This window comes from Vanellus vanellus (assembly GCF_965231255.1).
Source record: "Vanellus vanellus genome assembly, chromosome: 7".
Taxonomy (NCBI): Eukaryota; Metazoa; Chordata; class Aves; order Charadriiformes; family Charadriidae; genus Vanellus; species Vanellus vanellus.
Window position 1 is genome coordinate 17,178,447 of NC_138912.1, and position 26,031 is coordinate 17,204,477.

The following is a 26,031-nucleotide window of genomic DNA, read 5'->3' on the forward strand; positions in this document are numbered from 1 at the left end:
GTCAGAATTTATTTTTAAAATTTTATTTTTCTTCACAATTTTTATACCCAACTAGTATACAGAGAAGCGAGATTGTGTAAGCCAGATACACAGTGTAGCTGATTTACATAGATTGTGTAATTTTTTTATTTTGTTTCTCTCGGATTCTAATTGGAAGACACAAATATTTTTTTGAGTAACACTGGTGCTATTAAAATGTGTTTTTTCTTGACTTTGATTTATTGTATTTATTCTTACAATAGGCTGTTCACAACACTATCTTTCTAGTGTTCTTACTATTCACTCAGTTTCTGTTGTTTTCACTATAGTAAATGGGTTTATTTTGAACGGTCTAAGTTGAGTGAGTGAAAATTTTAATAAGAGAAAAGACAACATCCTCCCTTGTTGTCTGAAGATTTTTTGCCTTTCAGAGGGGATTCTAGACAATACTTGCTAAATGGTTTACCATTTAGAACGGTTTACCATTTAGAAAATGGTCAAAAAAGGTGTATTTTGTCATAAAGATTACAAATTGGTGGTTAGTTTTAGATTTTTAGAAGCCACCTATATGAAATAATTGTTCTTATTCCTTGGCCTCCATCTACATGAATTTGTTATTTAGATACTGAAGGGTTGTCATTTGGACACTGAGAAACTGTCTGCCAGCTTCAACATCTAAATAACAGAAATGCATCTAAATAAGAAGCTTGAAACTTATCATTTTGGAATTTTAGATAAATATTTTAAAGCCTTATCACTCCCTGGGTTCATTTGCTTGCTGACTGATTTTAAACAACCTTTATTATTTTCTCAATTTTCCACTGCATTTACACGAAGACACTATTTAACAGTGAATTCAGTGCTACATTAAAAAAAAAAAAAAAGGAATTATAGGTTCAGCTAAATAATGTAAGAGCCTTTATTCCTTCACTGTATATTTTTAGAAAAACAGTCATTCAAACAAAGACAAAAATATATTGGACTGCCTTACTGTCTTCTTTTAGAAGTTTTTTTTATTTAATTCCTGTTTACATAAAAGAATGAAATTTGCTAAAAATATTTATTTATTTATTCATATTAAATACATAGAGACAATAACGTGCCTTTTAGAAGTATTTTACAATGTGACAGCTAGGGGGGCTCTGTTGCTTTATACTTAAATTTCTTTTAAATGTCAAATGCCAAAGGTAATTTTTTTTCTTGTCACTGCTTCAGGAAGCTGTTGACATTACTGTAAACAGTAATTCTGTGTACTCAGATGTAGATCTGTGTCACTAACCTTTTTGGCATGCTTTATTTTTTTTTCTTCTTATAGGTTTCTGTAGGAGAATTAGTTTACTATTGAGTGCAATTTGTAAATAAACAAAGCTGTGGAATTTTTCTGGTGTCATCTCCTGAAATACCAAACACTTCTGTTTCTTTGGGAGGCCAGCCAGCAAACTGTCTCACAGAAATTGCATCTGCTTTCTTTATTTTAAACAACAGCAAATAAACCCCTCGAAGTTTAGGTAGCTGCTAGCTTATAATATGATTCCTGAAAAACAAGAACCTCTAGAAACCATGTCAGTTGTATAACATATACACGTCTGTGTTCCCTATACATTGAAAAGCCACTTGGGAGCCATGACTGTTACTACATCATTTTTGGAAGATAAAAATGTTTTTCCAGCTCCATGATGTTGTGGAATGACTAATTTCAAGGTCAGAAAAGCACCAGGATGGGTTACCTTTGTTTTGAATTTCTTAAGTCTCCCTTGCTGCCGAATGGCAGACAAAACACGCCGCAGGAAGAAGGGCCCACAGCAACTTTCAAATACTAGATAATTTCATATGTATATATAAAATTTATTTAATATTTCATTCAATAAGCATATAACAGTAAAACAAATAAGATGTTACCCTGCTGTATGGTATTCAAAATCTGAGAGAAGTCATATAGACAACGGGTTCGTGCCAGGATGGCCATGGGCCAGGGCCTCCCCGGGCAGGGCCTGTCCCACTGCCCCCGTCTGGGGAGCAGGGCAGGCCGGGGGCTGTCGAGGGCAGCCCCAGCCCAGGGGCCTGTCCTCAGTGGTGGTGATGAGGCCGGGCAGGGAATGCGAGGCAGCAGATGGAGGCAAGGGTCAGGGCTGGTGATGGTAACTGAGCCCAGTCACAGCCTGCTGGTTGCCAGGCCAGGCCATGTTGGGGAGGCCGGCCCCTGGGCAATGGTGGGCCTGGGCCAACAGGGCTGGTGGCCAGGCTGCGATGCAGCCACTATGGAGTGCAGGTGAGGCCTTGGAGGAGCCTCAGTTTGAGGTCAGAGGGAAGGAACTGGGGGCCCCCTCAGATGCCCTGGGCACAGCCAGAGAGGCAGGGGATGCCCTGGGCAACTGAGAGCTCCCGGGGTGGATCAGTGTGCCTCAGCACCCCCAAATTAATTTCCCTTCAGTATTGTTCTGAGGTGCTTCTTCGCTCCTGCTTTTATTTTATTTCTGTGCATACATGTCAGGTGTGCAGTTTGAAAAGGAAGACTTCCAGCTGATGATAAAATGTATCTCAATGGTCCTGTGTCAGGCACACGCAATAGTTTTCAAACCCACCTCTGAAGAGTTTTCATTTCATTCTCCAGCCAGCGAGACTGTAAGGATATTTTAGGCTAATTACAACATGGCTTTTTGTTTGTGCTCTCAGGCTTTGCAGCCTTCGGCGCTGCTCTCGGCTTACCCAGGTAACAATCCCCTTTGGCCCTTCTGCTGAGTGGTGCCTTTATTTGAGGTTTAGGAAATGGACACCAAATTATCATTTTCTGTATCTGTACTGCTTAGAGACAAGATTAGCTTGTGGCTTCTCATAACATGTGCCTGTCTGTGGCTTGTTTCCATGGATAATTTTGCTCTGAGTTCATCTGTATCCATTTTGTAGCTCATTTTACAATCCTACATAATGAACACTGTTTTACCTTGCATTTTACCCATCTGTTTCTATATGCTGAGAATGGCATGTTCACACTGTTTGAACATTGTCAAGCCTTTACAGCTATATTTTGGAGTGGAAAACCCCAAGTGCTTAAATAATTTAATATTCAAAATTTTAAAAATAGGACTCAGTTATGAAATCACTTGAATCCTCATTACAACATTATCTAGCAAACATCTTGTTCACCATCACCTCACAAATCTGAAATACGGAAGTAGTGTTATGCTCATTCTACATCAGGAAACACGAAATTAGAAATAATTAAGTGGCTTTTCCCAAGATTAAAGAAAACCTGTTACCACACAGCAGTTTTAACTGAGTCATGTAGCTTGATTCCTGCGATATGGATAATAGTATTCTTCAAGCAGTAAATTTTTTAACTCCTTGAAACGCTATTGGTGGATGGTACAAAAATTATCCAAATAAACCTAGTTTCAGGTTTTAGGAGTTTTCAATAAACAGCCACAGGATGTTTAATACAAAAATTATTTGATTCTTAATGATCTTTGGCATTTTTATTCAAGCATAGAAAAAAATCACCTTCATGCAAGGACAGAAAAGGTAGCAATTTAATCTAAAAAAGGGATGTTTTCAAAAGTATCTTTAGGCTACTTTTACTTTAAAAGTAAAATACATATTACTTTTATATAAAAAGTATAAAAAATATACTGAAAACTTCTGGATTTTGTCTGATTTTGACAAGAAGTAAAATAAATTGTTTAATGAGACTTCAGTACTTTCATTTTGGACATATGCAGAATCATCAGTGACTGAAGAAGGTGCATTTGAAAACTTTTTCGTAAGTTCAAAAGAGAACCAGCAAGTCATGCACTGTGTCTCATGCTAAGATTTAATTTGTTCTCGTACCATGACTTTTATAGATTTCAGCTAGCCTCTATCCTGCCCTTATTTTTTTATGCAAAATGTTTTTTTTACATTAATTTATTAGTATGAATTAATGTGATTTTCTTCAGTGAAGTCATTTCTTGTCAGCACAACTCGTATGATGTCCTAAATTCTGAAGGCTTCACAGCAATTTTTACTAGGTGTGTTTAAGGTACTTCTGTATTGCTACCTTGTGTAACAGAGGCAAAGTACAGGAATATAAAACTGCCACGTCTCTGCATTTATCATTCTGATAAACTTGCTAGTTTGTGGCTTAACTCAGGTATTTTTACATTGCAATCAATGTTCAAAATACCTACGTTCACAGATCACTAAACAAGATAGGCCTGGAAGCAGAAACCACATAGCCCAATCAGCGTGGTGCCAGTCTAAGCTAGTCAACCTGATTATAACGAGCTATTTATCGCATGCACAGGACTGTGCTGAAACGACTATACTAGTTTAAGGATACAGATGCGTGTCTCTGCTCTGTGCTTACAATCTCCATCTAGGCACATCACCCCACTAAAGGGTAGGCCAAAGACCTATACTGTTGTGTTGCATTGAACCACATAGTCGTGTTGAACATCCTAATGGAACAAGATCTGTGTCCACCAAATAGCTAAGAAGCTTTCTGTTTCATTTCTGAGGTACAAAGCATGTCCTTGTTCATTTTTTAAATATTTTCTAATACTGCTGTTGCTAGTTCAGTTTATAACTGTATTGTTTTAAATCAGGATTGATTCCATTGAAGCTGTTAATCACACAATTGCAAAACCGATATAATAATAACAACTGATATATCCGATACGAACTGATATGTTCCTAAAGAAGATTCAAGCAAATTGTAGAATTCTAGATCTTTCTTTTAAATAAGTTCTGTTTTCTTTCTTACCCTACAAATATGTATGGAAGTGTGTGCCTGCGCAATCCTTTATAAAGTATATACAGTAAATACACAATGCACATATAATAATGCAATTATACTTAATGAGTTAGCAACATACCTGCTTCTCAATGTTTTCACAGGTATCTCGTAATATTGCTCTGGAGGCCTTTATGATCAAGCCGTCTAGTTTCACAGGAATGACTTGCACTGCCTTCCAGAAAATATCTGCAAATTCTGACAAGCCGGTGGTGCATGATTCAGGAAGCTGGGAAACAAATCACCACCCTGACCTCCATTTGAATTTCAAGTGCAACACTGGCAATCTGAATGGTTCCTTGGTGAATTCTTCTACCAGAGTAAGTCAGTACAATTGTCAATATAACTTACCTATTTCAATGGGTTTTCATCTGTACCTTTAAGCAGAATACTGATTTGGAAAATGTATATTTTATGTGTTGTTAGCATTGTAAACTGGTTACTAATTTCAACATGTAAGTGGTCTTAAACTGTTGTAGCATATTTTGTTGTGCTAATAGATATTCCATTAATGTAATCAGGTGGAATGCAGGAATGCAGGATGTGAATAGAAATGAGTAAATGTCCTGTTCTTTCTATCTCTGGGTCCAGTTTTGCAAATTGTTCTATGTGTAAGCAATCTCTTTAAACTAATTTGGAAATATTTGTTTTAGTGACGTGCTCTCGGGGGATTTTACACTGCAAAAATGTATTTTTTTAGGGAAATTACCTTCATTTCCATTAAATAATATTACATTCTCTATCTTCTGAACTATATACCAAGGGAGAGTGTTATGTTGGAGTTTTTCGGTAGTAGCCGAAGAAAAACAATAATAAATAAGCCTTTTAATTGAATGCACTGTTATTATCAAATAATTAAGTGGAACAATTAAATTTTGATCTAGCAGGAAATGGAATTTTGCATTTGGCTGAGCGTGTTATTAAATTTACGTATTATAGAGTTGAATTTTTGTTATCCTTCAGCTGAATCTCAGTTTAATAGAATTATTTTTTTAAATACTTACTATGACAAAATGATACTTTTCTGGACAATATTACTAGTTTATTTAACTTTGAAAGTATTTTGATTGAAGTTGTTTTCTCTTTGGTGTATTTTAATCTTCTGTATTGACTATACAGTCAGTGATATGGTGGTTTGTGCTCTCGGGATCTTCTGGCAAAAAGGAGTCATCTGAATAATTGAAGAATAAGTTAAATTTATTTCCTGGAATGGAGTTCATTTCTTCTGTGGACACTGTTAACATGTCTATCTATAGGAAAGAGAAAGTTGTCTCTGAAAAGAGAAGAATTTGACCTCAATAAGGTGAAAACCAAATGTCAGGGATCTAAAAGATACAAGATTTCTGCAAGAAGCAAGCCTGGAACATTCTGCAATGTATGGAATAGTATTATCAATGTAGAAATATACATGGGATTACATGAATTGGCAAGTTTTCTGTCAGCTCTACCAATATATTTGGTATTCATTCAGAAACTGAGTGCCAACATTTCTAGTCTCTCTCCTGCTATAAAGAATTCTACCATAAATGCAAATTTCTCATCTCTCCTATCAGCATGCATGTGTCCAATATGCAGAGTAAGTTAGAATATTTATTTGAAGCGCCTTTCTAAAATGTTGGCAGAGTGTCACAATATAATGATCTCAGTAAAATCTTTCCTAATGTATTTTGAACGTAGCTGACTTTATACAACATACAAAAGGGAAACTCTACTTACTACACAAAGAAAGAAGCTAGGAATAAGAAAGTAAATTTATTACCACGCAAAGCAATGTTGAAGTATGTAATATATATTCTGACAGAAGTGACTTTACTAGGTGCATCACTAGTTATCATCTGTATATGAATTTGTAAATATTATAATGGCTCAATACAGGATATAGATTCAGCTAAACATTAGTTTCATGGCTTTAGGTTTTAACACTAAGGTGTATTCAGGTTTTAGATGCGATATGTGAAAAAGCAGACTGAATATATTCCTTAAACCTAATCCTGAAAAACAAGATGTTTTCATTCATTGTTGTTCTCTGAAACTTCTAGGCTAAGCACTCCTTTAATTCATTCTGAGATGAGTTGCATTACTTCATTGTTTAATAGAACAATCTATAGAATTGTAACTAATAACAGAAAATGGGATTCCTTATCATCAGCCACTAGCAAAATTATTTCTATATTTTGCTCAATGGAGGCAAACAGTAAACCTACTTGATTGTGCTATGCGAAGTTCATGAAAATAGAGAATTTGTGATGGAGGTGGGAATTGCTTGTTTTAATTACCAATGTTTAGCCACTATATTTTAAAGTAATATTCATTATTATGTCTGACTCTAGAACTTCATCTTAGATGCTGAGATTATTCTTAGAATCTTCCTCTATTTAGCACAGGATTAATCATAAAGAAAAAAATCTAATAAAAATCACTAAGTACAAGTGGTAATTGCAAATTTAATTTACTTCTAATAAAAATGTGAGAAGTTGTCCTTAAAAAGCTTATTAAAAGAGAATGTTTCCATATTTTTGTGCTAAAAAGTATAGCCCTCTTCAAATTTATAATATTGTAAATCATCTGCTCACTAAGCATAACCAAATATTTACACCATCTGTTGCTAACAAATTGCACTAATAAATTAAGAAAGTGAATAGTCATGAAGCGCTTTGTGGACAGTTGATGGGACAAGACCAAAATAGATTATCGCAAACTATCTTAATAATACGATCAAAGCCTTTGTAGTTTACCCACAGTGATATTTCCTGGCAATGCTAGGAAATTGATACAAATTTAGTCAGTGGTTGTCTGTACGTAATTTAACCTAATCTGGTTATTATGGGATAGGTAGTTCCCAAAAGGCGAAGAAATATTAAAAATTTAAATATATAAGTAAAAAAAAAAAAAAGGTAAAAAAGAATAAAATTTGAAAATTGGTTAGTTTAAAAGGCACTGAAAGAGATCCACCATTCAGAGAAGTTCAGGAGATAACTGTTAAAATATACCTATATCCACTTACGGTTCAAATATATCTGGTAGATCTTTCATAGACTAACTTGCAGTGTTTCCAAATACTCTAAAGGAAAATATTGCAGTTTATTACACAAATTTTTATCTTTAATTCTGACTCTGTAGCCAGTAACCAATCTGAAAGGCTGAAAAGGATAATTTATCACTTATTGCAGATCAAAAGTTTCTTCTCGTAGGATTTAGACCCAGATGCCTTCTCTAAGATCCCATTTCTGCTGTTAGTAGGGAGCTTTTGCTGCCTTACTCAACTCGACTGGGTGAAAAAAATGGCTCAGATATATCTTGCTATTTTTTGATACAGTGGCTTGTGTTTTGACACAGTGGTTGTTTTAAGCTCCAGACAGAGGTCCTGTCACAGGCATGCTCCCAAGGCTCAATTCTGTCCCATCATCTGGCTGTGGTCTAAGGATATCGCAATAATGACACACCAACGAGGTGCTGTAACGTTTGAACTTGGAAAATGTGAAAATAGCTCATGAAATTTTAGTGCCATTCAGGATGAATCCAGTGTCTGGTTCCCATTTGATACCAGACCTGAAGCATACTTTGAACCTAATCTCTGTTCCAGCCTGATCCTCTAAACTATCTCCAGTGTGCAAAGATAATCAGTTATAATACAGTTGACCCTTCCTCTGACTCACTAAAATTACTTCAACATAAAATGAATTTTTAAACCTCCTGTACTATCATTACTATCATAATCAAATATGTAGTTTATAAGGGACTGTAGACTGAGTATTCATGCTTGGATGTTAAGGAGAGTATTTTAAGGAATGTACTTTAAGGAAAGTAAACATAATTTACAGTTTTAGATACACTGAAAACACTTGTGAAATAAAAAATCTTGTCCTCTCTCTAATTATTCTTCTGATATATGACTGAATTAGTAAGTTAAATTTCAAAATGTCAATAATCTATATTTCACATATAATCCCTGACTTCTGAAATGTGAATTCCTCATAATATTCTCTACGCATTCCATTTAACTTTTCAATTCTATTTATTTCTTATATGCTCTGAGCCAGACTGACCTTTTGATTTGTCAGGTTGTATTACAGGTGATGTCCGTGTGATAAAATGTTAAAAGTTAAATTGGTACTATGATTGGTACTAGACACTCTAACCCCCAAAAAAATTCTAAAGCGCTTTGACAAAATCCTATGATAACTTGCTTCTACCACTTTGAGATACTTATTGGAAAATACACAATCAGTATGTAAGAAAAGTATTTTTTCTTGCATAAAATAAATTTTCTATGTCAGACCATACAAATAATGTATAAATTATAGTAAATTCATATTTACAAATTAACAGGAGTGCAGAAAAGAACTTAATGCAAAGATTTTCACCAACAAGTGACAAGGCTTTTGGGGCAGGATAAAGCAAAGAATTAGAAACTCAAGAGGACTCGTGAAGGGGAAAGTTTGAAGGTGCAGAAAATTCATCTTATAATGAAAGTGCCTTTCCTACAATCCACTATATGTGAAATGTTCTGTATCTCTATAGATAATTAATTATATCCATTTGGAAGATGCTTAGTAGAGTGTGCAATAATTAACTTTCTCATTAATGCAAAAACTATTTCTTATATAAATAATAATTACAGTTTACACTGGAAGTGTCAAAGCCAGAGTGTAAGACGTGCAGTTACCCAGTTATAGGTTCCAAAATGGTTTCCTACAGTTCTGCAAAAACAGTTAGTTTGGACTAAGATTTGAGCAATACCTTGTCCTCTTTCAGTAAAACAAAAGCCACAACAGCATTTAAAAACTTCACTCCTAGCTCTTTATATAATACATTTTTAATAACAGGGACCTTCCTCCTGCACTGGCAATTTTTGATGGTATGTATATTCTAATCACTGGTAAATCTGGTTATGGAAAGTACTTTCATTTAAGCATGTGCTTGTTGTTATTAATTTTATTGAGTTGCTTATTGATTTTAAGATATGTTTTTTCATGTTCAGGATGCATGTATACAGAATATCTCAAGACAATAAGATCAGCTAAGGAAATTTTTAATTCAAAGTAATATATAGAATTTGTGAACTCTAATACAAAATGAAAATGCTTCCTGCAACTTGCACAAAAGATGGCTACCTTTGATTAATTTTTCTGGTCCAGTCTATCAGATGTTCCCCAGTCCAGGTCTTCTTTCATTCACTTCTACATTAAAAACCTGCACAAATGTTTTTCAGTCTCTGTTGAGAAGATTCACATTGAAATGTTCCATAACGACATACACCATATTAATAAAATACCAGCCAATATACCCACCAAAATACTGCTGTACTACAGTATGCCACAGTATATCATTAGGGTAATGTTGTAAATCTTTTTCTAGAGTGTGATAACTAGTAAGTTGATAAGCACCATAAATGTAGCATGAATTATGTTGCCATCATCATTTCCATCATGATTTCCTCTAATTTCCCAGCACACATTGCTTTTTGAGAGTGTTACAGCACTTTCCTCACCATATATGATGAACTTTGTGTATGTCTGTCATACAGATTCGTACAAGATTATTGTTTTCTATTTTCTGAATCTGTGGATTTTACAACTACAGATAACATGCAATAAAGACAACATGGCCAAGTGAAGCAGGACACCACCAAACAAAAGTTAGTTTCTCAGTTTTATATATATGCCATATTACAGTGAGACACTGGGCTCAATGCTGGAATAAATAATATCATAGCTTATTTTGCCTTTGAAATATTTTTTCTTCCAAATATTGTAAAATATGACATGATTAAACATCCAGATCAAGACAATTCATGTTACACATCAGAACTTGCATTGTTCCTTTTCCTTTGGGAACTGTCTATTTTTGGCCATTTTTCTCTTTTCCCTATTCTTTTCTTTGTCTGTCTTAGCACCCAAAGCATTTTGCTCTTCTTGTAATGGATATTGATAATTATTTGAGAATTTGCTCTGGGAACTTATGGGAAAGTTTACTTGGGTGCTTATTCTGTATATTGATTTTACAGTAACCACTGTCAGTCTGTTTCTTCTTTCTCCATGGGTAGATTGTTGGTACTGTCACAAAGGGATATCTTATGTGATGAAGAGATTTTAAAGTTTATTGTATTTTACCTGCTCCATCCCTTTATATTTATTCTACATGGTTTTTTATCTTTAAAATATAGTTTTAAGTTTTATCCTATAGTGGTTTTTATTGTGATTTAGAACCTATCCGGACATACAGTATCTTCTTATTCAATATTCTGAATAATCACATTCATTATAGTTTTCACATTTTAAAAGAACTTTTTATATTCCTCTTTATAGATATAATATCTAGGAGGTATAGAAAAGTAGCTGTGGGTATCTCTCATTACAGCCATTAAGTCCTTGTTTTAAAATAAAATTTAAACTAAGTAAAAGCATTTAGAACTAAGAAAAGATCTGGGAAGCATTTCCACTTACTTTGAATTAGAGCAATATGATATATAAACTAGTATTTTCTGTGCAGGCATTAATTTGCTTGCATGTGTGTTTAGATTGTACACTGAGAACTAGCTATTGAAAAAGCTGAAATGTGTGTCATTCAGTTGATTAGATGGGTTTAATTTCAAGAATCAAAACCAGACAAGACAAACTGCCCCTCTCTTTCTTCTTCTAGAATGTTCAAGTCACACATTTGTATATTTATACCTCTTGCATCTATTCCTTCTCAAACAATGTCTTTATATATTTATGCTTACTATGACATCTTCAACAGTTGTAGTTTGATATTCTACATTCAATATACCTTCTTTTCTCTGCACATGCTTCCATGGTCTTTTCTAATGTGGATGGCTATCCTGCTCTTGCAGGTGTTTCTAAACACTGAGAAAATGAAACAGTGCGAAAATAATATTCATGCATGTATGACAAATGCCTGTTATGTTTGGTATACAGAAAAGTTACTACAGTTCTTGTATTTGTTTAACATATGTTTTGACATATAAAAATTAATATACATCATGTTTGTTGAAAGTAGGAAAAATTTATTGTATCATAGAATCGTAGGGTTGGAAGGGACCTCTGGAGATCATCTAGTCCAACCCCCCTGCCAGAGCAGGGCCACCTTACAGCAGGTTGCACAGGAACGCGTCCAGGTGGGTTTTGAATGTCTCCAGAGATGGAGACTCCACCACCTCCCTGGGCAGCCTGTTCCAGTGCTCTGCCACCCTCAAGGTAGAGAAGTTCCTCATCATGTTTAGGTAGAACTTCCTATACTCAGGTTTGTGCCTGTTACCTCTTGTCTGTTTCATAGGCGCTTAGAACAACTTTCAAATGTGTAATTACAAGCTCATGTCCCTCCTTTTTTTATCATGCCCTTTGCCACTTCTTTTAGCTGATAAAAAGCTTATTCTGTAAATATCATGTTTTAACCCCAGCTGGAAACCAGGACCATGCAGCCGCTCACTCACTCTCCCTTCCCCACCAGAAAAGGGTAGGGAGAAGAGGGAGAGAAAGATAAGAAAGAAAAAAAAAATCGTGGGTTGAGATAAAGACAGTTTAATAGAACAATATCAGAAAAGGAAAATAGCAATAATATTAACAATAATAATAATGACACAATTCACTCTCACTGCCTGGTGAATTGGCACCATCCGGAGCAGTGATTGCAAGACGCCAGCCCTGGCTAACCCCATTTATATAGAGCATGGCATCTATGGTACAGAATATTCTGTTGGCCATTCCATTGTTCTGTCTCTATTCCTTCTCAGCTTCCATGGGAAGATGAAAAGAGTACTTGAAAAGCATGAACATCACTTAGCAACAACTAAAAGAAAATGTATTGTTGACATTCCTTTTGCAAACACTGGAAAGAAAATTAACTCTTTTCCAGCTGAAACCAGGACAGCAAATAACATGAGCCGCCTGGAAGTGTGTTCTGAATTTCACTGTTTATGGTATAGATATTTTGGAGACATGTATTAAGTTTAAAAATTGAAGTTACTTAACTGGTTCTCCTTCAATACTATGTACAGTTTGTACTTCTAACTTGTATATATATGAAGAAGTGAAAAGAAATCTGAATAGCTTGAAGAGAATACAAGGACAAAAGGACTGCAAAAATTACCAACTTGTATTCGATATAAAATTCTGTTATTTCAACTCACATTTGCTTTCTTGTGAAACAAGCTTCTATTCCTGGACAGACATGAATCATATTGATTTTATGTACGGTGTCAATATATATATCTGAGAGTTACGCTGTCACTCTCTCATCCACAATGGTTGGGTAAAAGACTTTTCTTCTGATTTTTTTTCACCATTGCTCTTGTTATAAAAAAGTTCTCTTTGGGATTTCCCAAAGGGCATTTTAAGATTATTTTCCTTGTTAGAAACTATCAGACTCCTTCATGTGCATTCTGCTGTTAAATAATAGTTTGTGCACAAGTTAAGATAAATCTCATAACAAAAACATGTTGACACTGTAACAGTTAAGAATACAGTACATTAGTTATTAGAACACATTTTAAGTTAACTTAATTGTACAAAGGTAATAATGAACAAGTAGAATACTGAATACTAGTGAAATTCGCAGTTCTGTATTGACATTCAAGGCACTATACCCCATCTCTAATTTTCTTACTGTGCTAATGATCAAATTTTTACATTTTTTATAGAACTTTTTTCCAACTACTCTTTTCTAAATTCTTCCTTCTAATGACTATTTTATTTTCACTGCGGAAGACTGATGCCGGCTAACAAAACACACTTCAACATCCAATAATTATATTTTGTTTCTCAAAACCTTTTTCACTTACATGGTTGTTGAGCTAATTGATTCTTACCTGTTTTGCTGTTGTAGAGGGCATTTCTAAATAGATAATTTTAGTAACTGCAGAAATGTGTTTAAAAGTTTTTCTTTTTTTTTTTTTTTTTTTCTGAGTGGGTTTGATTCCTATTGGCTTATGTTGGACCACAAATAGTTTGATGATGACAAAGAGTTCGCTAAAATAGAATGCTTTGATGATTAGCAGGTGATATGGCCGGAATTTTTTTTCTGAATGTGGGTTCTTCTCATAGAAACCCTAATTGTTTCCAGACTTTCCAATCTCCAGCTGTATATGATAATTAGGGGGAAATGGCCAATGACACAGAGGTGAGGAGGTTCCTTTTGGAGGATTCAAACCCTGCATGTGGCATAAAGGTGCTCACTGAAAGGTACAGGTTTTTATTCTTACAAAAGTGACAGTGTTGGCTGGAGCTCCTCTTAAGGATCTGATCTGCTTAGGGAAAACGTAGCAGTACATAAAGTTTTTTGAGTGTTTTTTGGTTTTATGGATGTAGAGGAATTAATCTGTGCTATTTTCTCTGTGGTAGTTAAGACACTATAATTTTTATGTTTTGGGAGTTTTCCAGAGACTATATATATATAGATATATCCAGATAGGTAGTTCTTGCTGAATATGTAGTGGAAGTCAGCAATGGAATGCAAATTTTCAGTCCAGGAAGTGGGTATGTTACCTCTATATTTTAAGCACAGTGTAGACCTAGGGGTGCAATTATGTAGAATACCTCTTTTAAAGTGACTTATGAAGAGCCTAGTATACCAACAAGTTGAGTTGGTAGTATGCTTCACAACTGTCTCTATGATACAGGAAGTGAAATTTAAGTTAAAATACTACTGCCACTATTGCTTTGCTACCTGCTGTTTATGTGGAAATTATTTAATTGGGCAGAGTACTGTTTATGTGGTTTTGGTGAGCTTAGCTAGGAGAAGGAATTAACCCCTGATTATTTTTTTTTTTTGTGACTCCCAAAAAATCACATGAAATCTCTCAGGTTTCTTTTGGGGGTTAAAGGATTCAATATATCCTTATTTCATTGACTGTCATCACTTTGTAGAACTCGAGAGATGTTCTCTATTGTGGTAAATCCAGAAGTACTTAATATATTCTGACTCGCCAATCTAAAAATACATAGAAAAACCTGTGAAGTAAATCTTCTTGCAGTAGGTGTTGATGTAATATTCACTAAAAATATATAAATGACAATGATGTGAGATTTTTTATTGTTTTAAAAATCAAGATAAAGTTCTGGCATTCTCTACTGTATGAAAAGAATGGTAAACTTGTGTGCATCTACGAGCACACATGCACATACACTTGTGTCTATATAAATTACTTTATTACAGAATTTTTAAGCAAGATTCATGGGTTTTGGGGACTGGAATCCTGGTTTCTGTGTGTATGGGTTTAGCAACAGTTATTCTGGAAGGAATAGTGCACACATGGACAAGTACTATTGTGTGTTTATGGTGCCTATAAGCTACTTGAGTTTGATCTATTTTCTGAACTCTGGAAATGTCTCTTAATATAAAAAAAATACAGAGGGAAAATGAGGCAGAAGAGACTGGGGGAAGGAGAATGGAAAAAGTTAACTTAGTAGAATCAGGGATCTTTCTCTGCTCTGTTAATATGTGTATTGTTGGAGGGTGTGGGAAGAGGGAGAGATTTGGTGACAGGGGAGGAGGAGACAATTGTTTATTTTAAAAAACCCAAAACAATGAAACTTTATGATAAGACTTGTGTTATTAGGAGAGTTGACTGAGGCTGTAATTCTTCATTCTTGTCTGCCATTTTAGACTGAATGTCATATGTTACACTTTTAAAATAGGAAGTAAGAGTGCATGGCTACTGTCCCAATGGGCATCTCACAAAGATGTGCATAGTATCTCTTGAGCTCATCTCAATAAGAAATACATTTTTAACTAAACAAATATTGATATGATGATTCATGCTCATATTGGGAACTCTTCCTGTGTTACTGATTTATGTATTGTTGGCATAATATATATTAAATACATAAAAAAAAGGTTGTAAATTAGTTGAACTGTTATTTAATATAGTACATACAGACCTGAGAAGTACAGATGTGATCATCGCATAACTTCCTGACCATGGGTTATAAAAAATGACATCTTCAAAATTCCATAGTTCTACATAAGAATTAATTCATTATTCTAAATTATTGTTATTGTACTCCCAAACTGTCAGTGGAAGAACTTACAGGTGTCAACTGAGTTTCCAAATCATTAGAGAAGGAACTTACCAGTTTTAATGCCAGGTTAGTTTTTAATGAATCACTTAACACTGTTTTACAGAGAAAGGAATTCTAAATAGATATTCATTGTATGACTTTAAACACAGACAGTCATTCTAAGTGAAATTAATTTGCTTCACTATCTTTTTGGGGGGAATGAAACTCATATGCAGCTTTGTTTTGTTTCTGAGAACTTGATGATGAAATGCAGACAATTAGATTTCCTTAATGAAATCGATGGCTTTAAATGACTCTTCATCCAGGCCTTGTTCTACTATCTTTTCTTGTTATCAATGAGTTACTAAAACCTAAGTTTAACAAAAATATTAATCAGAAGTTACAATTGTACTTACAATAGCTAGAAAGATTCGGTACTTTACTAGGAAACTTGAATCTAAGGTTCAAGTGTTAGTAAAAAGTGTTGAATTTGGGGATATAGGCAGAGCCACAAAGGGTCAGTCCAAAGTTCAATTTAGCCTTGTTTCCTGCCTCTAATAGGAGTCTAATAGGCTAGATGCTTTGGGAGAAAAATATATAGAAAAAAGGAAACACAGTGGTATTTCTCTTTTATATCCACCTTTGTATGCCTTATGGATTTCCTCAACAACAGACTGTATCCAGAAGACTGTCAATACAGGAAATTGGTTCCTTGTTTGGAAAAAAGTGATCTGCAGTTTTGAGACATCTGAATGGATTAGGTCTTATGGTACCACACTTGTTTTTATTTATTCACTAAATTATATTATGTATGTTCTTAGATGTAGAAATAGTTCTCTTTTTTAATGTACCATCAATGCAAATGTAAAAACCTGAGAAGGAGCAATGATGGTTGTTAAAAATTATGCACCTGTTAACGTCATCTCTGTGTGCATGCAAATATATATTCATACGCTGTCAAACTGCAGTCCTGGAGTTTTTCTGCTGTTAATCGGTGTGCTTAATTTTTTCATACATCCTGTGTTACTATTTAAAAGAAAAAAAAAAGTTGGCTAATTGTTTTAGATCGAAACAGGCTGGGGGCTATGAATTTTGGATAGACAAGATAACACTGAATTGTATTCTTTTGCTAAATTTAGGTTAAAACCCCTCAGACCAGAAGTCTGATGAACCAGAATTGAAAAACACAATGGCTAATTCAATATGTACAGGTCACACAGTAGATGTAACAGCTGTGTAATGTATGCTTCACTGACCAGCATATGCTGCTACTCTGAAAGAAAAAGAGTAAGCTTAGGACTTGACACTTAAAAAAAAAAAGAAAAAAAAAATTAAAAAAATCACATCTGTGACATTATATTACAGAAAGCCTCCTTTGTTTCTTAAGCTCACTTTGATCAGTACTCTGTAAAGTGTCTAACAGACTTGAAACTCCTACTAAATATAGTCTATCAAAGTTGCATATAATTGTCAGACTCATTGAACTGAAGTTATTTACAGCTATGTTGTGTTTCTTCAGCCTTTATCACTGCACTTCTGATGATAGCAGTGATCTACAGAAATGCCACAGAACAGCAAATATACTATTTAAGTGGCACTGATCATTTAAATGTGTACGTTCTTAATTTCCACATAAAATGGGATTACATATGCATTCCAAACTGTTTTATTAACAGCTGCTGTTCACCAGAACAATGGTTTTCGGTCTCTGTAGGCTCTAAGTGTACTTGATTGATTTGGCAGCTATATTTTAATCCTTCCTTTTCAGAAATTTTTGTCTGATTTAAGTGAAGTCTGTAGTAAGTAAATGTCTGACAGGAGTATGTGTCATAATGTGTGTAGTGTATTTGAAATAAAGTGCATCTTACCCTTAGCGTTTAGCTTAATTCTGTCAAATAATAAATCAAATCAAATGGTAGAATCAAGCTTTGGCATTAAGTTTTCCTTTGCAGTGCAATTGCTAGAGTTTCTTTAGGGAAGGAACTTTTCAAAGAGGATCAGATTCACTGGGTACCTTTTGCTACAGTAGTTCTAGGTGTTTTGTTTCTTGGGGATTCGTTAAAGTGTGGAACATCACTCTAGACATAATTTAAAGCTAGCAGTGAATGTTAACATTTATTGATAGCTGACTATCTGGAATAATTACTTGGAAAACCTACTGTTGTACTATTTGGGCCTGATTTACCATTGTATAATCCCAATGGAATCACTGCACTTTTCAGAGTATGTATTTAGTTTGGGTAATGATCTATGAATTCCTGGAAATGTGTTACCCAGTTTGTTATCACTTAAAAAAAAAAAAAAAACAACAAAGTGACTAGGGCACTGTTTTATATCTTCATTTTAAAAACTCTGAAGGTTATCTTTTTCTCTTAGCATTAGGCTCAGGGATGCTTTAATATATGTCAAATTTAAATCATCAGTGAAAGGAAGATGATTCAGTAATTATTGAGACACTATAAGCATGAGCTGGTAAGAACTTCCTTCTTGTAAGTATCTGCTCATCCTTGATTGATGGTAACGTATTTGTTCAGGTTTATGCTAGCAGTAGTTGCTTATGTAGTAGAGACATCCTGACAATCCTACTTCTTCTGAAACAGCATTATCACTAGGAAGAGTAAGGTATCTCTGGTGATTTACTTTCCAATATACCTTCTGTTTTCAGGAACATATATACAGTTGATACAAGCTACCATGTATTTGCTGATTTTGCAGTATGCTTGAAAGTGGTACAATTATAAAATTGGTTGGCCTTCTATTTCAGTCCAAATAATGGAAGTTTTAATAGTTATTGCAATCAGAGAATAAACTTCTTTTAAAATGAAATGGGTCTTCTGCAACTGGGCTATGGGTAGGAGAATCAAAAAATGAAATATACCTTCTGCAGGCAAAATGTGCAGATGTGTCATGTGAAGTTGTTATATAACCTGAAGAGTCAGGGAGAAGAAGTTTATTCAGCTCAGTGAACAAGTACTGGAGTTCGGTTCACAACTTTAGGATACTAAATTGAACCTCATCAGTGCAAGAAGGGAACAGGCTGCAGATTTCACTGCAGCTACAGTGATGTCTTCACGCAACTATGAAGAAGAAAAAAGTGTAGGAAAACTTTTCTACCACTAGAATTCTTAAGAACTCTTTTTCTCATGTTGTGTCATTAGCTTTGCTAGTACATTCTCTTGTGCTGCTGTGGAAGCATACCACACTGATTTGCAAAGAAGAAATAATGGTATCAACTCCGTTTTACTTAACAGTTGAACAGGCTTGAGAGAGCCCAAGCCTATATCTCCTCTGTAGGTTTCAATATGTATATATTGAAATACATCAAAATAATGCATTAAAAATTAATAATTCTTGAGTTGCTGAAAAGATTATTTTAGAAATAAGAGTTTCTAGCAGCACTCTGTGCGCCTTTTCTTCATTTCCCTTTGTATTCACTTTAAGGGTTTTGTCTACATGCAGACACTGGGGAAAATTAATCTGAATGAATTTTGAAAGTGTTTAAGTGAAACCCTAAGTAGGCAACCTTATCCAGAATCAAAGTAGCTTTAATTCAGTTCAGCTGATTTGAATTAATTTGGAAATTAATTCAGCTAAATTTAATTAAGGCCACTTAGTTATGAAGGAAGGTATCAATAGAAATGTCCAAGTACAGTTTATTCATTTACTTTAAATTAAGACTTCTAGTAACTTGTTCTAACTTTTCTTGGTTGTCCTTGCACACATTCTCACTCTCTAGATTTTCCCAAAAATTTTTCTGTGGAGTGTAAGAGGCTTATTCTGTAATACTTCTGCTATGTAGAACAACTTTGCTTAATCCATCTTGAAAACAGATATTTTTCCTCTCCCTTTTTCTCCATTTCACCTTGTTATTGTATTCTGGTTGAGTGTTTTCTTCTGTTAAGCCATGCAGGAGGACATATTGGCCTCTCATTATCCCAATAAGAAATAAGGTAGATGATTTTAACTGTGAAACTACATACTGAAAAATGCTGTATGCTTTTTATCACATGGCATCGCTGTAGCTCTAAAAGCTATGTTACAGCTGAGATGGATGTTTAAAAAATGCAATGTTCAGAAATTGCTGGGAAAATTTCAGAGTCTAAATGTATGCTCAGGGTGATTTTCTTGACCATAACATCTTTGAGATATATTTATCAACAGTTTCATACTGTTACATAGAGTAGCTTTCTTAGTAATTATCTTACAGTCCCTTGCACTCTTAAGCAAAAATAAATTTAAAATTAAAAGAATTACAATTAAAGGAAAGAAGAACTGATTCAGGTATTCTTTATCATCTATAAACAGGAATAAAACAAAAATGCAGTTAGTATAAATTTACTGGAGTTACACACATAACAGGGTCATGCAGCCAACCCAGGCAGAGCAAAGCATAAAATTTAATAAAAATTCATATTAATTTCTCAAATTTTATCTCTGTAGAGTAAACAAGCAGACTCTGTAAGTCTGTAGAGCTGAATGAAGGAAAACTTAACAGTGAGGAGCCTCAGGTAAAAAAAAAAAAATCATAAAGCTGCTGACAACACATGTGAAGATATTCAGCTACTTTTGTCATCTTATATCTCTTTATATTTTCATACAGTATTGGCTCCTAAGTACTTATTTTGTAGTACGAGCACCTTATAACCCTTAAGCAGCAAGATAAATGCTTAGAGCTGATTCAGGTAGATTACTGTTTGTTGGAGTAAGTCCTGCTCCTTCCTGTGTAATCACAGAAAGCTTTGCTGGCCGTGTTGCTGCGTTTTGTAAAGAGGTATAAATCTCATGCTGTTTGAAAGAAGTGTCTGCATTTTTAGGTTCATCATATCTAACTGTATTTGGACAAACATTGGAATTTGCTGTATTCCCACAGGTGGTGAGACTCGCAGAGTAGGAGGAGACTAAAATTAGTGAATCCATCAGATCTGTACCTGTTCCCAATCTATGGCAAAGTATAGAAGCATTACAGGAGTAAATCCTGCTTCAGTGATTATTTTCATGGCATGGACAGTCCATCTTTTCTGATTGACCTCCCAGAGCATAATACACGTAAATCCACAATAAGATCTCCATATTATCTTGTGATCTACTCTTTTATGAAGAACTTACAATGGGTTTTAAGACCAGCTACTCTATGAAGTCCGAGTGCTCTGACATCAAGTCACAATGTGATCCTCTTTCTTTTTTAAATACTATTCCTTACAATGTTTTGAAGAATTAGTCTTTTTAAAAAATAATCTGTCTCTATTTTTTTTATCCTTGCCTAAGGATTTCTTAGAAATTAAATCAGACCTTCTAAAGCCTTGGCTATGAAGAATTGCTTATTGGTTGAGCAAACCTAGAATAACCACTACAAATTAAGATAGAACTGGTTTCACCCATTTCTCTTTCACTACTTTTTCAATCTCTTCTATGACATTTTTATTTCTCTTTCCTTTACTGCAGTGTATATGTCCTTTTTTTTTAGGATTTATTTTTCCATTGATTTTGTTTTCTCTAGAGGAAGGCAATGCATTAGGAACTAATCAGGTCATTTGTTTCTTTTTTCAATAATGCACTAATGCATTGCTTATCACTTAAACTAATCTATAGTTCTGTTGGACTAGTTTTCCTTTCTATTCTCTTGGCAAAAGAAGCTGTCGAGCACATCTTGTCCTTCAGCTGCTTGTGATGCTTCTGCTTATGCTCTGCAGATACGCTGACTGCCATTGTATAACAGGCACAAAACCTCATGTTAAAGATGGTCCTGGTAAGGGCTGAATACATATTTCCATTTTTGCAGTGCACAAATTTCCAAGAAATTGGTGGTTTATTATCATATGAAGACGGAATGTACTCTATTGAGTGTTATGTAGCTCCCTTAGACAGTGAAGTATTTGAAAGGTCCTGTTATAGGGGTTTTCTGATATTTTTTGAAATACAAACCGGAAGTTTGTAGTTGTGATTGGCCAAGGTTAATTTTTTTTTTTTGAATGTAGGATTTTTCAATTAAAATCTCAAAAATTCCACCAGGAATTGTAGATGTGATAAACGTAAAACTTTTGCCGATTGTTTCAATAAGTTTTAATTGTTTGAATATTCTTTCCATGATTCTCCAAGCAAAATATACTACTACACAAAATAGTAGGCAGACTGTGTATCGTGATCGTATTTGATAAATTAAAAAGTTGTCTGTTTGCTGGGCAAAAAACCCACAGCAGTTTGGCATTTTTCTTGTATTAAGTGTTTGCTTAGCCCACAATCAAAATAAAAAAAAATCATTGCTGGAAAAGCATTTGTGAACATGAAGACTGATCTTAACTGAGCAGAGGCACTTACCTTGACAAGGGATGGTAGCAACAGCAGCAAGGTAATACATAGTAAACCTCTGCAGAGGACTCTTCATGTTATCTAACCATTTCCCTGAGCTCCCCAACTAACATAGCAGAGAAACAGGTAGGCCCCTCTAAAAAGCAATCTAGAGCACCTGTTTTAGACTCCAAATGTCACAGCTAACCCCACAGTTACTGAAGCTCAACCTTTTGATACTTAGACACAGTTGTTTCATATACTCGCTGCTCTTCGCAACTACTCCCCGGTACAGAGTTACTCAGAAGAACTTAGTTAACAATGACAACTGATGGACATGACTTCTCTCTCTGTATCTTTATCCAGATGTACCTAAAATTTTAGACCATTATGACTATTGATGGTAATGCTTACATCTGTTCTTTGGATAAGGTTTCATAAAAAGATTCCTAACTACATTTGTCGCGGCAATAATAACGGCAGCCTATGCACCTACTTGATGAAACAATTAGCAAACAGATTTGGGGGGAAGCTTTTGCACAAATTTATTGGACGAACACTTCCATGTTTTTCTTTGACTTCAAAGAAGCCAACAAAAGTTTTTCAGGTGGCAGAACATGTAGCACTGTCTTGTGATTCTGATGCCAATTTTCAAAAGACAAGAATTAGAGAAGCCTGAATCATACTTATTATTTTATTTTTTTAATACAATGGAAACCTAATTCATATTGTTAGGGACCAAATCTTCTCATGAGTTCCTTTTTCCAGCCCAATATAAGATATTGACAAAGGTCAGTGTAACATTGACAAAGTTATTACATGTTGAAAGCGTATAGGTCAGGTATAACAAGAAATGACCTGTACCTTTGAGAAAAAGAATCGAATTAGCTCTGAACACAGCAATATATTTATTAGCATTCTACTCAGCAATGTATGTATGCTTTTAAAATTGTAGATGCACTGGATAATGCATGTAAAATAGATCAAGGTGTAAGTTCTAACTGGTTTTGTCAAGTGCTTTGAAAACAGATTGATGCTGAGATCAAAACTACTGCTGCTTGGAGGACACAAGGGAAATTTCTTGCTTCAAGAGGATGAATCCATTTTTACCTCTGGTAAAGCTATAGTAAGCTTGGAGTAATGGAGATTCAACTTAATTTTTTTGACAAGTAACATGCATCATTGTGAAAAAGGGAGGAGGGTTATATTAGCTGCCTAGGTTGTCAGATAATGCGCTGTCAAAAAATTAAGCATATCTTATCAAGGTTTCTTAAAATACAGTTTCAGATTAAAATCTGGCTTCTAATGAACAGCAAGGATTCTCTATGTTTTCAGGGAAATAAGACGTCATTATGATTCAAGAAGTCTGAGAGAGGCGTGGTACAATCTCCTTCTAGCAAAATAGTTAAGAGTTTAACCTACTGATACTGTTCCACTAATTTTATATAAAGATTGACCTGTGCCCTCAGTATTATGAGAAATCATGCATGTCTAGTATAATAGGAAAAAACGGGGAATTTGTGGTTGTTGCTGTACATCGGTAATACACCTTACTGGGACCTAAAGGGAAGGACTTCAATGGATAGAAAGTAGTATTTCTAGATGTTTTGGGAGAATTTGAGAGGTAGGAGCCATACATAAAGTATATTTCAGTAATAAAGGAATTAAAAATTTAAATGCAATTAGTAACATTAGAATCATAGAATGGTTTAGGTTGGAAAAGACCTTGAAGATCATCGAGTTCCAACCCCCCTGCCATAGGCAGGGACACCTCCCACTAGACCAGGTTGCCCAAGGCCATGTCCAGCCTGGCCTTGAACACCTCCAGGGATGGGGCCTCAACAACCTCTCTGGGCAACCTGTTCCAGTGCCTTACCACCCTTAAAGTGAAAAACTTCTTCTTACTGTTTAATCTGAACCTGCCCTCTTCCAGTTTAAAGCCATTCCCCCTCGTCCTATCACTACATGCCCTAGTAAAAAGTCCTTCCCCAGCTCTCCTGTAGGCCCCCTTTAAGTACTGGAAGGCCGCAATAAGATCTCCCCGGAGCCTTCTCTTCTCCAGGCTGAATAGCTCCAAGTCTTTCAGCCTCTCCTCAGAGGAGAGGTGCTCTAGCCCTTGGATCATCCTCGTGGCTTTCCTCTAGACACGATCCAGCAGGTCCATGTCCTTCTTATGTTGGGGACTCCAGAGCTGGATGCAGTACTCCAGGTGGGGTCTCACGAGAGTGGAGTAGAGGGGCAGAATCACCTCCTTTGACCTGCTGGCTATGCTTCTTTTGATGCAGCCCAGGATACGGTTGGCCTTCTGGGCTGCGATTGCACACTGCTGGCTCATGTTGAGCTTCTTGTCAATCAGCACCCTCAGGGCTGCTCTCCAGCCATTCCCCGCCGAGCCTGTATTTGTGCTTGGGATTGCCCCGAGCCGGATGTAAGACCTTGCACTTGGCCTTGTCGAACTGCATGAGGTTGGCTTGGGCCCACCTCTGCAGCCTGTCCTGGTCCCTCTGGATGGCATCCCTCCCCTCCAGTGTGTCTACCTTGCCAAAGAGCTTGGTATCATCAGCAAACTTGCTGAGTGTGCACTTGACCCCACTGTCCATGTCACCGACAAAGATGATGAACAGTACACGCCCCAGTACCGACCCCTGAGGAATGCCACTTGTCACTGCTCTCCACTTGGACATCGAGCCGTTGACCGCAACTCTTTGAGTGCGACCATCTAGCCAGTTCTTTATCCACCAAGTAGTCCATTTGTTGAATCCATGTCTCTTCAATTCAGAGGCCAGGATATCGTGTGGGACAGTGTCAAACGCTTTGCACAAGTCCAAGTAGATGACATCAGTTGGTCTTCCCTTGTCCACTGCCACTGTAACCCCTTTGTAGAAGGCCACCAAATTTGTCAGGCATGACTTGCCCTTGGTGAAGCCATGCTGGCTGTCACCAATCACCTATTTGTTTTCTATGTGCCTCAGCAGCGTTTCCAGGAGGATCTGCTCCATGATCTTGCCGGGCACAGAGGTGAGACTGACTGGCCTGTAGTTCCCTGAGTCTTCCTTGTTTCCCTTTTTGAAAATAGGGGTTATGTTTCCCATTTTTCCAGTGGGCAGGAACCTCACCAGACCACCACAACTTCTCAAATATGATGGCTAGTGGCTTAGCGACTTCATGTGCTGGTTCCCTCAGGACCTGCGGATGTATCTCATCAAGTCCCGTGGACTTGTGCACCTTCAGGTTCCTCAGGTGGTCTTGCACTTGATCTTCACCTACAGTGGGTGGTTCTCCATTTTCCCAATCCTTGCCTTTGGATTCTGCGTCATGGGCAGTGCGTCTGCAGTCCTTGACAGTGAAGGCTGAGGCAAAAAAGTCATTGAGTACCTCAGCTCTGTCTCTGTCCCGGGTAACCAGTTCTTGCGTTTCCTTCCGGAGAGGGCCCACAGTTTCCCTAGTCTTTCTTTTCTCACTGACATACTTAAAGAAGGATTTTTTGATTGTCTTAATGTCCCTGGCCAGATTTAGTTCTACCTGGGCTTTAGCTTGTCTAACCTGATCCCTGGCTGCTCGAACGATTCCTCTGTATTCCTCCCAGGCTACCCGCCCCTGTTTCCACTCCCTATAGGGCTCCTTTTTCCTTTTGGTCATGTCCAGGAGCTCCTTGTTCATCCATGCAGGCCTCCTGGCTTTTCTGCCTGCCTTCCTCTTTGTAGGGATGCATTGTTCCTGAGCTTGGAGGAAGAGATCCTTGAATATTAACCAACTTTCTTGGACCTCCCTTCCCTCCAGCACTTCATCCCATGGCACCGTACCAAGCAGATTCCTCAAGAGGCCAAAGTCAGCTCTCCCAAAGTCCAGGGTAGTCAGCCTGCTGCGCACCTTCCTCGCTTCCTCAAGGATCTCAAACTCGACCATTTCATGGTCACTAGAACCCAGGCTACCCTTGAGTTTGACACTGTCTACCAGCCCTTCCTTGTTGGTAAGAACAAGGTCCAGCATAGCTCCTCA

General features: G+C 36.1%; 1 protein-coding gene across 1 annotated transcript in view; it reads left to right on the forward strand.

Annotated features, from left to right (window-relative positions):
* The window catches only part of LOC309674401 (adhesion G protein-coupled receptor A3-like), a gene marked incomplete at its 5' end in the record, with an annotated part of 285,537 nt that overhangs the window by 154,373 nt on the left and 105,133 nt on the right, over positions 1-26,031 (forward strand). The window contains one exon of the mRNA XM_082486426.1: positions 4,852-5,067. Within this exon, the coding sequence (XP_082342552.1) occupies positions 4,852-5,067 (216 nt within the window). The remainder of the gene's footprint in view (positions 1-4,851; positions 5,068-26,031) is intronic.